Source organism: Trachemys scripta, chromosome 4 (assembly GCF_013100865.1).
Source record: "Trachemys scripta elegans isolate TJP31775 chromosome 4, CAS_Tse_1.0, whole genome shotgun sequence".
Taxonomy (NCBI): Eukaryota; Metazoa; Chordata; order Testudines; family Emydidae; genus Trachemys; species Trachemys scripta.
In genome coordinates, this window is record NC_048301.1 from 84,022,326 (window position 1) to 84,038,267 (window position 15,942).

At 40.0% G+C, this 15,942-nt stretch overlaps 1 protein-coding gene across 1 annotated transcript in view; it reads left to right on the plus strand.

The window, feature by feature from the left end:
* NAV2 (neuron navigator 2) overlaps positions 1 to 15,942 on the plus strand; it is a gene marked incomplete in the record, with an annotated part of 642,501 nt that overhangs the window by 418,060 nt on the left and 208,499 nt on the right. Inside the window, 2 exon segments of the mRNA XM_034769789.1 lie at positions 4,454 to 4,571; positions 14,539 to 14,591. Of these exon segments, the coding sequence (XP_034625680.1) occupies positions 4,454 to 4,571; positions 14,539 to 14,591 (171 nt within the window).

Genomic DNA, 15,942 nt, shown 5'->3' on the forward strand with positions numbered 1-15,942 from the left:
GCTCACTAAATTCCCCCTCCCTCGGTGACTTGCTCTCCCCCACTCTCACTCACTTTCACTGGGCGGGGGCATGGGGTTGGAGAGAATGAGGGCTCTAATTGGAAGTGCGGGCTCCAGCGTGGGACCAGAAATGGGGGGTTCAGAGTGCAAGAGGAGGTGAGGGTTCCGGCTGGGGTGCAGGCTCTGGGGTGGGGCTGGGGATGAGAGGTTTGGGGTGCAGGAGGGGGCTCCAGGCTGCGGGGTGGGGCTGAGGGATTCAGAATGTGGGAGGGGGCTGCTGGTTGAGGCAGGGGGTTGGGGTGCAGGAGGAGGTGAGGGGTTCAGGGTGTGGGAGGGGGCCTGGGCTGGGGCAAGGGTTGGAGTGCAGGGGGAGTGAGGGCTGGGGGTGCAGGCTCTGGGATGCAAGAGGGGGCTCTGGGTTTGGGAGGGCTCAGGGCTGGTGGTTGGGGTGCAGGGTGGGGTACAGGCTCTAGGCTGAGGGTGCAGGCTCTGGGCTGGGGCCAGGGATGATGGGTTTGGGGTGCAGGAGGGGACTCCAGTTTTGGGGGCTGGGGTTGGGATGTGAGATTACCTCTGGCGGCTCTCGGTCTGTGGGGCTAAGGCAGGCTGCCTGTCTGTCCTGGCTCTGTGCTGCACCCTAGAAGTGGCCAGCAAGTTCGGCTCCTAGGAGGGAAGGAGGCTCCGTGGCGTGCGCTGCTCTCGCCTGCAGGCACCACCACCCAAGCTCCCATTGGCCGGGAACTGTGGCCAATGGGAGCTGCGGTGGCAGCTCCTGCGGATGGAGCAGTGTGCAGAGCCACCTGGCCACACCTCTGCGTAGGAGCTGGAGCGGGAGGGAAATGCCACTGCTTCCGGGAGCTTCTTAAGGTAAGCGCTGCCCGGAGCCTGCACTCCTGCCCCCACTCCGAGCCCCTTGTTCCCACCCCAGAGCCTTACCTCCACCACGCCACAACCACCCTGATCCCCCTACTGCCCACCGAACCCCTCATCCCTAGCCCGGAGCTCCCTCCTGCACCCCAAACCCTCATCCCCAGCCTCACCCCAGAGCCCGCACCCCCCCACCAGAGCCTTCACACACACCTCGCACCCCACCCCCTGCCTCAACCCGGAGCCCCCTCTGATTCTCTGAACCCCTCGACTCCACCCCCCAGTCCAGAGCCACCTCCTGCACCCCAAAGCCCCCAGAGCCTGCACCTCCAGCCAGAGCCTTCATCCCCTCCTGCATCCCAACCCACTGCCTCAGCCTGGAGCCGCCTCCCACACCCTGAACTCCTCATTTCTGGACCATCCTGGAACCCTCACCCCCTTCCATACCCCAACCACTTGAGTCACCCTGGTGAAAATGAGCGAGCGAGCAACAGGGGTGGGGATGGAGAGAGCGGGGGCGGAGCCTCAGAGGAGGGTCAGGGTCAAGGCGAGGGTGTTCAGTTTTGTGCGAGTAGAAAGTTGGCAACATTATTGCATTCTGTTTCCAACCTAGATTGTGTTTAGGGATCAACAGCACTCTATGCTGTATGTTCACACAGCACTCTCTTCTTCTGCATGCACACAGCACTCTTATGCTGCACGTGCAGGAGGCTAGTGCACACAGGTATGAAGCAGCTAAGCTGTACAGTTTGCTAAGGTGATTATTTTGTATGAAATACTTTATTATACACATTTTACTTTTTTATAAGAAATTTGAAAAAAAAATCATGATTTGGGTATATTTTCCTGATTTCCATGCACTCAGTGAACTTGTGATTGTCACGGGGCCTGAACCTGTACACCATTGGCATTAGCATGTAAGGGCCAGAATCTGTCCCAAAAAGTGTTTGAGTGCTGTTATTCTAAAGAAAGAACTGATCTTAATATAGAAATAGGGCCTTTACAGATATTTTTTAACATGACTCTTTTAAAAAAAAAAAAAAAAAAAAAATGTCTCTCATGTTTCCTTGTTTGGAATGAGAACAAACAGACTTTACAGAGGTCTGGTTCCCTTTTGACCCTGTTTTAATTTAGTATAGTAACAGCTGGTACGGTTCTCTCTCCGTGAATGAATACTTCCTGAACTACCAATGCCAATCATTAGTACAGTGTTTCAGGAAGAAGGAACCAAATTAATAGTGGGGATGAACATTGTAAACTGTGGGGTTTGTTTATGAAGATTCTGAAATTAAATTGAATTCTTCCGTAAATAGATAACCAACTGTGCAACATTAATACAGATGTCCCAGATTACCTGGCCGTGAGTCTAGCAGTTATGTATATGGAGTACTCTATCTGCTAGCTTGATATTATCTGTTTGTTTGTGTCTTTGATCATCCTTAAATTTATATGAAAGACAGTCTTTGTTTTAAAGGCAGGTAGAAATCAGCATTTCTACCTTGCCAATCTCCAAATATGGAAGTAATTGTCCTGATTTTTACTTATATTTGTGTAAAACTGGCCTAAGTGAGGAGATTCTGGCTCCACACAAATCTCTAAAAGCTCTGCCATTGTTTAGCATTACTGTCATTTAGGCCATGTTTTACACTAGTGAGTTTACTGCAGCACAGCTGTACCGATTCAGCTGTGCTGCTGTAAGATCTTTTGTGTAGCCGCTCTATCTTTCGTGTAGCCGCTCATAGCCGCTGTAGCTATGTCGGAAGGAGAAGCTCTCCAGCTGACATAGCGTTGTGCACACAGCCAGTGAAACTTATGTCGCTTGGGTGTGTTTTTTCCAGATCCCTGAGCAACATAAATTTTTGCGACATATGGTAGTGTAGATATGCCCTGAGAGTCATTTGGTTTTGGTGGTCAGGCACATGTCCTGGTTTATATAAGTTTCGGCTCACGGTTTTTGGTCCTCTTGGGTTTACTTTTTCAGATGTTACCTGACTGTAGTCTTTGTGAGTTCATAAATTCATTTACTTTACCCAGGAGTCCTCAGGGTTCATTTTGAGATATCAAAGTTTCATCCTAGCATTTTCAGGGACTTCAAAACCAACAGGTTCAAAAGAGAAAGATGGTGGCTACTCCTCATCTGGTACAGGAGTTGGTTCGACAAGTGTCTGGACTCCTCCCGCTCCAAAGAACTGTAAAAGAATCATGGGCCTCCTTTACAAAACTCTAGGCATTGGGCTGAATTCTTTGACTACTGCTGAGGGAATAAAGCAGGAGATAAAATCTCTCTCAGAATATATGTAAGGCAGGGATGTGTTAAACTAGCAGTATTGGAACTCTTTCGTGTTTGACACTATACACATTCACTGAAATAGGATGACCGTGCCTTTTAATAGGCCGGATACCCCTGAGAGTAAAGTTGGAATTTAAGGTTGACTTGAAAAAGAAAAAAACAAAGGACAAAGTTCAGATGTCTAGATTTTTTGGCTTTATTCATTTTGAGTTGAGATAGATCATAGACGCTGCGTTTCTCTTTAATTTTGTCCTGTCTGGGAACAGGGAACAATATTGGGCTCATCAATGGAAGTTCCTTAATAGGTTTTTCTTCTTTTTGATAATGCACTCTGAAAAGGTTATGTGTTTGACAAATAAGTTATGTATCCTGAATACTGTATTTACTATTGTTAAAAGCAATATAGTCTGTGATGAGTAAAACGTGGCCTATAAATAAAAATATATTTAAAGTCTTGTGGTTTAATTGCTTGATTAATATTTGCTTGGATTTCAGATAGAGATTTATTTTAAAGGAAGTAACTGTAATTACAAATCTGTAAGGGAATTTAAAATCAGTCTAATGGACATAGTAGATCCCATGCACTAGGACTTTAGAGCAGTTAGATCTCATGCATCAGAGCTTATTAGTTAACATTTAAACGGAACTTCATCCTGAAAATCACGCCATAGAAATTTTCCTTAGAAATGAGTCTTTAAGGTTTCTCAATAACAGAAAAGGAATGGCAGAGGGAAAACACAAAATACTGAGTTTGAAAATAGAAACCAATTCCATAACCTTGTCAGTGCTGCAAAACATTTAGTTCCATGTCTGATACTCCATTCATGCCATAGAATGTTTAGAAGCATGCTATAGTTCAGGGGTTTTCAAACTAGGGGGTCACGAGCTGTCAGCTTCGCCCCCAAGCCCCGCTTTGCCTCCAGCATTTATAATGGTATTAAATCTGTTTAATTTTTTTTTAATTCATAAGGGGGGTCGCACTCAGAGGCTTGTTATGTAAAAGGGGTCACCACAAAAGCTTGAGAACCACTGCTGTAGTTTTTTCCTGAGCTCTAATGTTAGATTTCTCAATAGAAAAAAGCCATACCCCATAGTATGCAGAATACTTGATCTGCACAATACCTTGAAACAATTTAGCACCATTACAATTCATACAGCTCACAAGCAGGGATCTTCTGTCCAAGGTCTGAAAATGTGAGAGGTAGTTGTGCATGGACTAAGAGATGGGATTCTCATTTTTAAGTTTGATCAAATACCTAAAATTTTGTTTTTATGTATTTCTTTTCCTCCTAATAGATTTACACGGATTGGGCTAATCACTATCTCGCAAAATCTGGTCACAAACGATTGATCAAGGACCTACAGCAAGATGTGACTGATGGAGTCTTACTGGCTGAAATCATCCAGGTTGTAGGTGAGTGAGTTTCTCTTTTTGTGCCATGTATACACCTATTTTGTCAGAGCCAGAGCTTGTTTTTTCACATAAATATGGGAAAAAGAAATAGAAACCATATGGAATTAAGATGATAATTCTGCCTCACAGGCTTTGATAATTAATTTGATAAAGCTTTATGTTCGGGGATTGTGGAAAAATATTTGATCTTGATAAGATCTCCTGACACAGCATTATCACCCAGGACAGCTGAAGGGAAAAAGCAGCTGATGAGCTTTTTTTCTGTTGGGTGACTTGTGACCTTGCTTGTTATCTTTTTGTTATCTTTGTTCCTGTTACCTTTTTTAGACTGGTCTGGAAATAATTCACCAAGACAATGGTGTGTTATATTAAATCTGCCACTTCTGAAAAATTCCAGTGTGCAGTTAGGATTAGGGAAGGACATGATTAGTATATGGAAGAAAAGAACCTTTAACAATCTGTTTTAAAATAAGGAAGCTCATTTGTTGTCAGGATGGCCCCAGGCGCTAAAGGGACTGATGCCAATGGGAGTTGAAGGTTCAGGTTGGGCCCTGTGCAGGGCTCCACATTCCCCCAGTTCCAGGTTCTTCATTACTTCCTTTAGAGACTCATCCATCTGGTATTTAGGCTATCACAAAACACATGGATGGAGCTATAGAGAATGACAGAATCAGGAAGCCCATTAATAGGAATTAGAATGACTGTTATTGACAACAAGACTGACAGACTTGAGATGCAAATGAAGAAGACTGTAGTGAAGTAACTAGACACCAAAGCTTGTATAGTTATTTCTGTTACAAATGCTGTGCAAAAGAATTAGAGCCCTGAGTTAAGTTTATGAATGTATGGGTCAGATATTCAGCTGACATAAATTGCCATAGTTTCTATTGACTCCAACTGAGCTAAATTGATTTTTACCAGATGAAGATCTGGCCCGTACATACTGAACAAACAACATATTCATTGCTGTCTGAGTATAGCACTCCGAAAACTATCCATGTAACTACATGGGTATAAAAATTTCACATGAATTACTTGTGTATCTGTGTATAACAAAACTGCATCCAATATCTAGGTAACTGTGTATACCAACACAAATATTTTAATGGGGAGATTTTCAGAGGCATAAAGTGGAGGAAGGCACCCATCTCCAGTTGACTTTCAATGGGAGTTGGGCACCTAGCTGCCTTTTGTGCTTTTTTAAAATCTATCCCTACATACATACAGTTACATATATGTAACATTGCTGCACAAATTCCTAGAGTAGAAACATGCATATAAGAACACTACCAAAAACAGTGTACCTACCTGTGTCAAATACTTGTATGCATATTTCCATGTGCACCTACTTGTGAATGCTCCCATATGTTTAAAAATATGTCCTGTGAAAAATATTCAGAAGAATTATTGTTTGCTAAAATGTTTGATTTAATTCATCTTTGCATTTTTTCTGCTTTTTCTCATTGCTGTTTTAGTGTTTGGATTTAGCATTTTAAGACACAGCTGTGAAAGGTTAATACCTAAGGTGAAGGATTTTCTTTTTCATAATTTTTTCCAAACAAAAGAAAATCCATGTTTAAACACACAAATTCCACTTTAATCCCCCAAATTGGCACTGAAAGGGAAATATTCATTTGCATCCCTTATGCACTGGCCTTAGGCAAGCTGCATCTCGTTGTCACATTAGAAGTGGTAACTTCCACACATGGAAACAGCTTCAACTGCAGCTATAAAATCATGACCTATCCTCATAAATAAGGATTTGTACTATGAAAGTTTCTGAATGGTAATTTCTTTCCCCCTTCTGCATGCAGTGTTCTCTGGTGTGTGTGGGGGGGGGGGGGGGGCGGGGGCGGGAGGGTACGAGAAAGCAGCAGTACCATAGAGACATCCCTGTTCTTTTATGGGCATTGGTGGTGTATTTAGAGATTATCCCAGGTTAACAAAACCTTTTCAAGTGAATTTGATTATGAACATTCCTTTTGGTCACTGCATGAGTTTTGTATTCAAGACTTCAGTGCTAACAGCGATCTGCAAAGGGAAATATGTTTGCACCTTTTTATGAAGAACGAAGAAGAGCTTTTGAAAGGTTTTCTGTTCTCTTCTGAATTCTCTTTTCTGCCTTTTTGTTTTAAACATTAGAAATGCAGGCCTTGTCTTCCCTTTTTTCCCCTAGGAGATCCTGTAGATGATTAGAGAACTGGTAGGATTATGCCGTCAGAGATGCCATGCAGTTAAACCTGATTAATTAAGAAGGGATGTAATTTTTATTCTGCTTCAAACTCTTAGTTTTTTGTTAACATCAGTTTAGCTCAAATGCCTAAATAGCACAGCTGAGAGAAGCGGCCATTGTTAAGGATATAACACCTCTGCCCTTTTGGGTAAGGGCTCAGAAAGCTCATGATCTATAATGAATCCTCCATCAAAATTAGAGAAAAAACAAGCTTGACATGTCTGATATTTCTAAGGAAAAACAAGCAGAACAAATCCTAAACAAATATTTGAAGCCTTTGTTAAACTTCATAAGGAAGGGAAAAGTGCAGAAGTGCCTTTTAAGACCTTATAAAATCTGAACTGTGTATTCTTCTTATTGAGATAGTTTGCCAAACTACCAGCTCTCCTTAACAGGTATAGATTTTCTTCCTGTGGTACCTTTTCCTACAGTTCTCCCAGTTGGTTAAAATCTTCTTTTTTGAAGTCTACTATCCTTTTTTTGCTCCTCTCACACCTTCCTTTCCGTAGAGTTGTGAAATCTATCATTTCATGATCACTTTGATCCAAATTGCCTTCAACCTTCAGATTCACTACCAATTCTCCCCTCTCTCCCTCCATTAGTCAGAATCAAGACTAAAATATTTGCCCCCCAGTTACTTCCTCCACCAACTGAAACAAGAAGTTGTCCCCACTACATTCCAAGAAACATCCTATTAGTGAGATTATCTTTTTGCATGGTGAACACCCTGGAGACAGTCAACTGTCACCACACATCAGGGCCATCAGAGTGAATTATTATCGAGGTTTACAAGGTCCAGCACTCCCTCGTTCTGTGTACATTCCTGTCACTCAAAACCAGATGTATATTTCTGGAAAGAAAAGAAATCTGATTTAGGAATTTATAACTTGGTAACTTTCATTCACTTTTTATTATAACTTGGCATCCATATTTTGAAACAATGGGCAATTCTAAAAATATTTGAAACCTGGTAGGGATAAATTTGACACCGAAGAGCACAGAGATATAATCTTCAGATTTAACTACTAGCAATATTGTACTTGAATTATTTTGTGTGTTGTACAGTGACAGTTTGTCATAATATTCTCAAGTCAATGGGGAACTTTATTGACAAAATGCTAGGTTATTTTGGTTCAAAGCTTGCAAAGATTTACACATCTGTGTAACTTCATGTATATGCATAATCCCACTGCAGTCAATGGGACTGCTCCCATGTGTTACTGCTTGCAGAACCTGGATATCAGATTGTAAACTTTTTGGGTCAGGGAATGTGTCTTAAGGGGGCAGGACTTACAAACAGTGAAATGCCATTGCATAGAGTGCTAAGCCTTTCTTCACTTGGCCAACTAATGGTATTGGTACTCTGAAAGGTGGAATATATACTGTAGTGTTACACTGGTATGGGAGCACAGAGTTAAGATGTACATTGGCACAGATGATTTTGACATTGTGAATAAACCAACACACTGAATGCATGTCTATACACACACAAATACAAAGTGATATAAAATCTAAATGGCAAATGTCACACCTGAGACACTGAACTTAAAACACTGAACTGTCAATCAAACTTTTGGCTTTTCTTTTGACTGAAGTTTTTACTGAGAGATCAGTGGAGCTGCCAACATAACCAAAATGAGCTTTCTCCTCCTCAACTCTTGGCCAACCATTTTTAAAAAATTAGATACAACAACCATTGAACTATTTAAAAATGGATCAATTTAGGTGTTTCAGCGTAATTACGATTCACCTGTGATAGGGGAGGAGCTTCAAGAGACTCTTAACACTACATACCTGGGAAAAGTTCCAAGGGGAAAAGAGAGAGTTTTCCTGTGGATTTTCATCTGAGGCTGTATTGGGGGGACTGCCAATTTCTTCTGTTTATCTAATCCAGCATTTTTTAAAAGAATGTAATATGATGTTCCAAAAGTTACAAATGTAGGGACTGATTGAACAGAAATTAAAGTCCTTTAATTTGGGTACTGGAAAGGATTAAGTTGTTTGCTAAACCGTAGCTAGCTTGAAAGATTCTGTGTTATATCCTCGCACTACACTGCACTACTTATAAATCTCTTTTGTTTCCATGATTGAAAGTCTGTGTTAAGATGACAGATTTCTACTACCATACTCAGTAAGTGGAACACTTCAATTGACAAAAATATGCTCTACACTTACAAAGATGGGTCACTTACCCTTGTTGGCTTTGTATCAGCATTTTCTATAATATACTTTCACTTTGTACATTTTGTAGTACACTCTCTCGATCTTCTATAGAGATCTAAGTATTCGGGGTCTGCTCCCATTGAAGTCAATGGGAACTTTGTCATTGACTTTAATGGGAGCAGCATCAGACACTCAGTCTACTTTTAGAAAGCCATTTATTTAATAGCACAGAGTTCCTAGTATCTTAGTTTTCTTGATTGACTGCAATTGCAGTACTATTTTCCAAGCCTGGTAATCTTCATAAATAATGGACAGTAATGTCCTATTCTGCCAAACTGATGCCTCTGTCACATTACTGATCTCTCAGTTAACACTGTTGCTTACTAACGGCTTGTCTGATCCTGGAATTATTTAGGAATGACTATTCAGGAATTTTCACCTGGAAGTATGTCAAATTAAACTAGAAAAAAACTCTCTTATTCCAGAATAAGAGTGTCCAAACATGGAGTTAATCTGGAATGGTTGTCCGCTTTAAATACACAACCTCTTTTATTTCAGAATAACTTTCATGTGTAGAAAAGCCTTTATTACTCTCACCTTTGGGCCAGAAGGTTGTGGATTTATGTTCCAAATCTGCATCCGGACTCATATACAGTCAGGACATGCCAGAATCGCAATTTATCCTGTGGATGAGACATTAAGCAAAGATTTCTTCTGCTTGGGTCTGGATAGCTGTCCAAGTAAAAGTTTTAGCACTTTATGAACAGTATTAGCCAACATCCTTTTACTCGGGAAAAATTATTGTAAGGTCCAAAGATATGGCTGAGGTTTGTAACAAAGCTGTTTGTAACAAAGAACTTAACTCATTGTACAGTGTGTTGAGCTACTTTTTGTATAAAAGGTTCTATATATCCACCCATGTTCTGCTCTGCATGGTCCTTATCCAAGGCAGTTTAGAATCATTCCTATCATAACTTTTCATGTAGCGTATCGAGTGCCATTTGTTGAGGATTTTTATTTTTGTGGGGAATGCATATCTATATCTGGGACACCAGCAGCTGCCTGACCAAGAGATTTAAAGAACACTTTACAGTACGTTGTGGTAGAGACCCTCTTTCCCCCTCATGTTTCCATATACTTTTGACTCTAATAACCTGTCTCACAGTATTATTATGCACGTGCCACAGAAGAAATAAAACCAAACCTTCCTTTAGGTTCCCTTCTCTCTCCTTTGATTCAGATTCTATCTATGAAAAAATGGTTATTTCTGTTCATACTACTTTTATCACTGAGTTAAGCTGCTTTTGCTATGTCTAGCTTAATAAAGGGGAAGAGAGAAGTCATCAGACATCCTCAGTGTATACATCAAAAGTGGCAAAAGTTTGGAAACGTTTAAAAATCTCAGGGTGAAATTCATTTCACTCACATAAAACCAGAGTAATCTGACTGTACATGGGTAAAGTGCCATGGGGGAAATGGTGAAATATCTCTCCAGCCTTGGAGCTGTACTGCTATTAGCCCATAGTGTACAATGTTGGTTTTAGAATAATTTTAGGCCAGGCTAATGATACAGAAACCCATTCTGTGCAGGGAAGAGCCTAGGAAGATAATCAAAGCTTGATGGGGCTGCAGTAAATAAGGGTTAACGGGAAAGACCCATGTAGTCCGGATTCTGAGGTTGCAGAATTTGCAATGGAGTTTACTTCCTGCTGAGAACTGTGCTCCAGAATCTGATTGTTTCAAGCTCTTATGGTTGCAGAGAGAAACTCAAAATTGTGAATTGTGTAAGTGATGCAGTGTCATCTGCATGAGTCTGCAGAGAGCCATATTCAACTGTTCTCTAGGCAAACAGAAAGATAGGGGTTGAAGTTCAGCCAGGCTGCAATCAAAGACCACTACAACTATTGCTGAGCAAGCTGCAAATATGACCCTTTGCCATTTCTTCTAGCAGCTCTCTCTTCCATCTGCTATCCCTAGCCACCTGGAACCACTGGGTGGTGTGGACCATGCTATGGGAGTTGAGGCCAGGGAGTGGAGCAGGAGAGAATGGTGGTGGTGGAAAAACTATCCTTGAAAATAACCATTGACAAATTTTGGGGCAGTGAGTATTTCGAGCTATGCTCTATAGTTTTGTGTGCTTGTGGCTAGAGGGGAATGGAATGGAATACATTAACGTTGCTGTGGATTATAGAAGTTGCTGCCACAGAGTTTAGGGGTTGGTAGTGCATTTGGTCCCATTCTGCTACAGAGTACACAGAATCCTGTTTATGGGAGAACCCTGAGCCTAATCTAGTTCTTTTTTTCTGTAGCCCAAAGATTTCCTCACAGAAGATATGTGACCACCAACTCCAATTCTTTCTTCTAGTTTATAATGTATTGATACCTGTCCATGATACCAAATCAGCAATATATACCCCTATGCTTTAAAGGTGCCAAATTCACAAAGCAGAAGAGAATTATGAGACAAATTAGCTGAGAGAGAATTTAAACAGAAAAATGTGAATAAAATTAAGAACTATTTAAGAATGTTTTCTTAGATGCCCAAAGAAAGCACAGGGTCACAATTGGGAGAAAGCTACACTGGTTAAAAAACCTGCCTGGCTTAGAGGAGAAGTGAACAAAGCTATAAAAATATTTTTAAAAACACAACAATCTATAACAAATTGGAAAAAGGGGCCATTGATAGCAATGAATATAAATTAGAAACTAGAAATTATAGAAAATTGATAAGGGAAGCAAAAGGACACTAGAAGATGTCAATGGCCAGCAGAGTAAAGGACAATAAGAAGGAATATTTTAAGCATACTGGGAACAAAAGGAGTTCTAGCAATGGTATTGGTCCAAATGGTAGAATTGTCAATAATAATGCAAAAATGCTGAAGTCACTGTGGTCAGATGTTTGGCTGCATGTGTATGTTTTCCCTGTGTGCTGTCCCAGCTCTACACAGACAGTTGGCAGAGCAGACCTTGAGCGAACCACCCAATGACCACAAGATCCATTAAGGTACGAAGGCATCCAGCCAGGTTTATTGTTGAGGAAGCACGGTAATAGCACCTGGCAGATTCCATGAGCTATTGAGACATATATACCCACGACAATGGATGCAGCTCAGTCAATGGCGGGACTTTCCACTGCCCCCTAGGCTAGCCAAAGATACTCCCTCTGAGATACATTTTTATACCCTGATATAAACAAGTTACGTACTGTCATCCTGACCTTATCTTTTAGGGGGGGATCAGTGTGTTTCTGTTATCCTTGGGGAATGTTTTTGTACCATCCTTGATATCAGGATGTTCTGGTACCACTTGATATGAGGATGTGTTTGCGTGAGTACTCTGTGCTTAGCACTTTTTTAGGAATGTGTATTTCTGCAATATAAGCCCTGTTCTTCCCAGATTCTGTGAGCAGGTTCTGCCTCATACCAGATCTCTGATACAGGGCTTATGTCTCAGGCTCTCTTCCTACTACAGTCATCAGTAAATATTTCCATTCTGTGTTTGGAGGAAACAAAAAACAAAACAACAAAACAAAAAACAGCCACCCCAAAAACCAAAAACACTACAGTTGATATATGGATAGATGATGATGAAATACTTTCCATTCCAACAGTAATTCAGGAGGATGTTAAACTGTAGCTACTAAAGTTAGACATCATCAAATCTGTGGATCTGAATAATTTGCATCCAAGAGTTTTAAAAGAGCTGGCTGAGGACTGCTTATATTACTTTATCAATAAATCTTGGAACACTGGGGAAGTTCCAGAGGACCATGAGAATGCTAATGTACAAAATTTGCAAAAATATAAACAGGATTACCTGGGTAATTATTGGCCTGTCAGCCAGACATCAATACCAAACAAAATAATGGAACAGCTGGTACCAGACTCTATTATTAAAGAATTTTAAAAGAGTAATATAATTAATGCTAATAACTTGGGTTTATGGAAAATAGATCTCATTGAACTAACTCAATATCATTTTTGTGACATTATACATTTGGTTGATAAAGGTAATAGTGTTGATACAATAGACTTTGGTAAGGCATTTGACTTGGTACCACATAATATTTTGATTAAGAAACTAGATACAAAATCCACATGGCACATGTTAAATGGATTAAAAACTGACAAGTCTCAAAATATAATTGGAAATGGGGAATCATCATCAAGTGGGTATGTTTCTAGTGGGATTTTGGCACAGATTGATTCTTGGCCCTATGCTGTTTAACACTTGTCTTGGAAGAAATCATAAAATCATCACTGACAAAATTTGCAGATGACCAAAAGAGTGGGGGAGTGGTCAATAAAGAGGAGAGGTCCCGAATACATAGCGATCTGAATCGCTAAATAAACTGGGCACAAGGAAACAACTTGCATTTCAATACAGTAAAGATGTAAATCTAGGAGAAAAGAATGCAGCGATACTTAAAGGATGGGGGATTATATCCTGGGAAGCACTGATTTTGAAAAAGACTTGTGCGGGGTGGGGTCATGGTGGATAATTAGATGAACATGAGCTTGCAGGGTGACAGAGGCCTAAAGAGCTAATGTGCTCCTTGGATTTATAAACAGAAGAATATGGAATAGGAGCAAAGGGGATATATATTATCTTTGTATTTGGCATTGGTGGAACTGCTACAGGAATACTGTGTCCATTTCTGGTGTCCACACTTCAAAAGGGCTATTCCTAAATTGGAGAGGGTCAGAAAAGTGCCATGAGAATGATTAAAGGGTTGGAGAATGTGCCTTATAGTGGTAGATGCCAGGAGCTCAGTCTAATAGTTTATCAACGAGAAGGTTAAGGGGGTGACTTGATCACAGTCAGCACCTACGTGGGGAATAGAATTTTGATGATAGAGGGCTCTTCAATCTAGCAGGCAAAGGTATAACAAGATCCAATGGCTAGAACATGAAGCTAGACAACTTCAGACTAGAAGAAAGGTGTAATTTTTTAACAGTGAAGGTAATTAACCACTGGAACAACATACCAGGTGTTGTGGTGGATTCCCTATTAATGGAAATTTAAAATCAATATTAAATATTTTTCTAAAATATATACTCTAATTCAGCCACAGCTGTTGAACTTAAAGCAACAGTTAATTTAGGGAAGTCTGTATTAGGTAGATGTCATCACATCATATTAGATGACCACAGTGGTCCCTTCTAGTCATCAAATCTATGATATACGCATACACTTTATGAAATTAATGATCCCTGCGCACATCCATCTTCACACATGTTGTGTGTGTGCACTCACGCGCGCACCAGTGATGCAGTGCAGTATCCAGTTTTTAAGCATTTGGTTGTATAAGGAGTTACCTCTCACTTTAAGAAATGTCAGCCCAGTTGTCTCCTTGTGAAATGATGATGACCTTGCTCCAGCTGTCTCTGGAGGAATGACCCATGAGAAAAATCCAGCCACTGCATGGGTCTCAATGTTTCACACATTTGCTTTGATTGGACAACTACAATCTTAGGCCACTTGATTTAGCTAGCAACAAGTGCTCTGGAAATAACTGGTACTTGTGTCCTTACTACACTTTTTGCATTACCTTTTATATTTGTTTTTCAGCGAATGAAAAGATTGAAGACATCAATGGCTGTCCAAAGAACAGATCTCAAATGGTAAGTGGCAAAGCAGCAGTGCATATGTGTGTTACTCGATTCCTAGTAAAGTGTGACAGTTAATTTAACTGAGTATTGTGAAATGCTTGCACCAATATAGAAGGGGAAATCTGGACTGTTAGTAGAACTGATGATCCATTTCTCATCCTATTGAAGTCAAAAGGAGAAGGATTGGATCTGAATCTATTAGTACAAGGTACATAACTTTTCTTTCTGTGATATTTTAATGTTTTTGTGATAGTCTGTTTAAATAAGAATATACAAAAAGTAAATACTATGCTTTTATTTCATAACAGTTTTTGCAGAAGCAGGAAAATAGATGTGCAACTGGCTTTTTGTCAAGGTTGCTGCAAATAAAATGAAGAATTTTAAGGCTAACAGACTATGATCTCTTAGGCTCTATTAAGATCATCTCAATATTTTAGGTCCTTCCAAAAGACAGAATTTTTTCATACATTAACGATGGTTATGCCAAAATAGAAAGGAATTTGCAAATGTGTCTTTGGAAGTTCTAATGAAAAATTTAAAATGTGCATTGTCTTTTTTTATTCAGTGATGAGTTTTTATCTGTAAAACGTTCATACTTATCTGGTTTGTATTTAATCTGTGAAACCAAGCACCAAAAGATACAGTAGGAGAACTCAAAGTATACAGTACATGAAGAGTATGTTTGCTATTAGTGCAATTAATATTTAGACAAGATATTTGAGAATATTAGCAGTAATAAGATTATTTAAAATGTACTGTAAGAAGGAAATTATTTAATATATTTTAAGTAGAGGCCTTTGTTCTTCAGTATTTTTTTACAGAATCCATGTGATGACATTAAATCTAAAATATGTACAAATTACAGCTGGATACTGAATTTAGGATTATTTTAGTATAACTTCTATACCATATTTTATGTGTGGTTTTAATTCTTAAATTTTTTCACTGTGTGTTCAATTTGTATATATCTGATGATGGAACCAGTTGAAGGGTTAAAGGTTTGGCAGCAGTTTTCCATCCCAGAGCCTGAAACTATTTTGTGTTTTACAATTCCATTTCCCCCCGTCTTTGAGGTTATCCTCTTTATATCCACAGAGAACCACTCCTTAAAAAGAAAAACATCTTTACAGATTTATCTTTACTACTTTTACTCCTTGGTAGAGATTGGCTGCTATTCTTGCTGTAGCCACAGCAGCTGTCTAGATTATAAATAATTGAGGAAACTTTCAAGATCACTGTAATTTAATGTTTTACAAGTGTATTGTAAGAACTGAATTTCATTCATGAGCTACAGGCAATACCAAAATACATTAAAAAATATCTATTACATTGTAACTGGAAGTTAGATTAACTCACTTTTTCT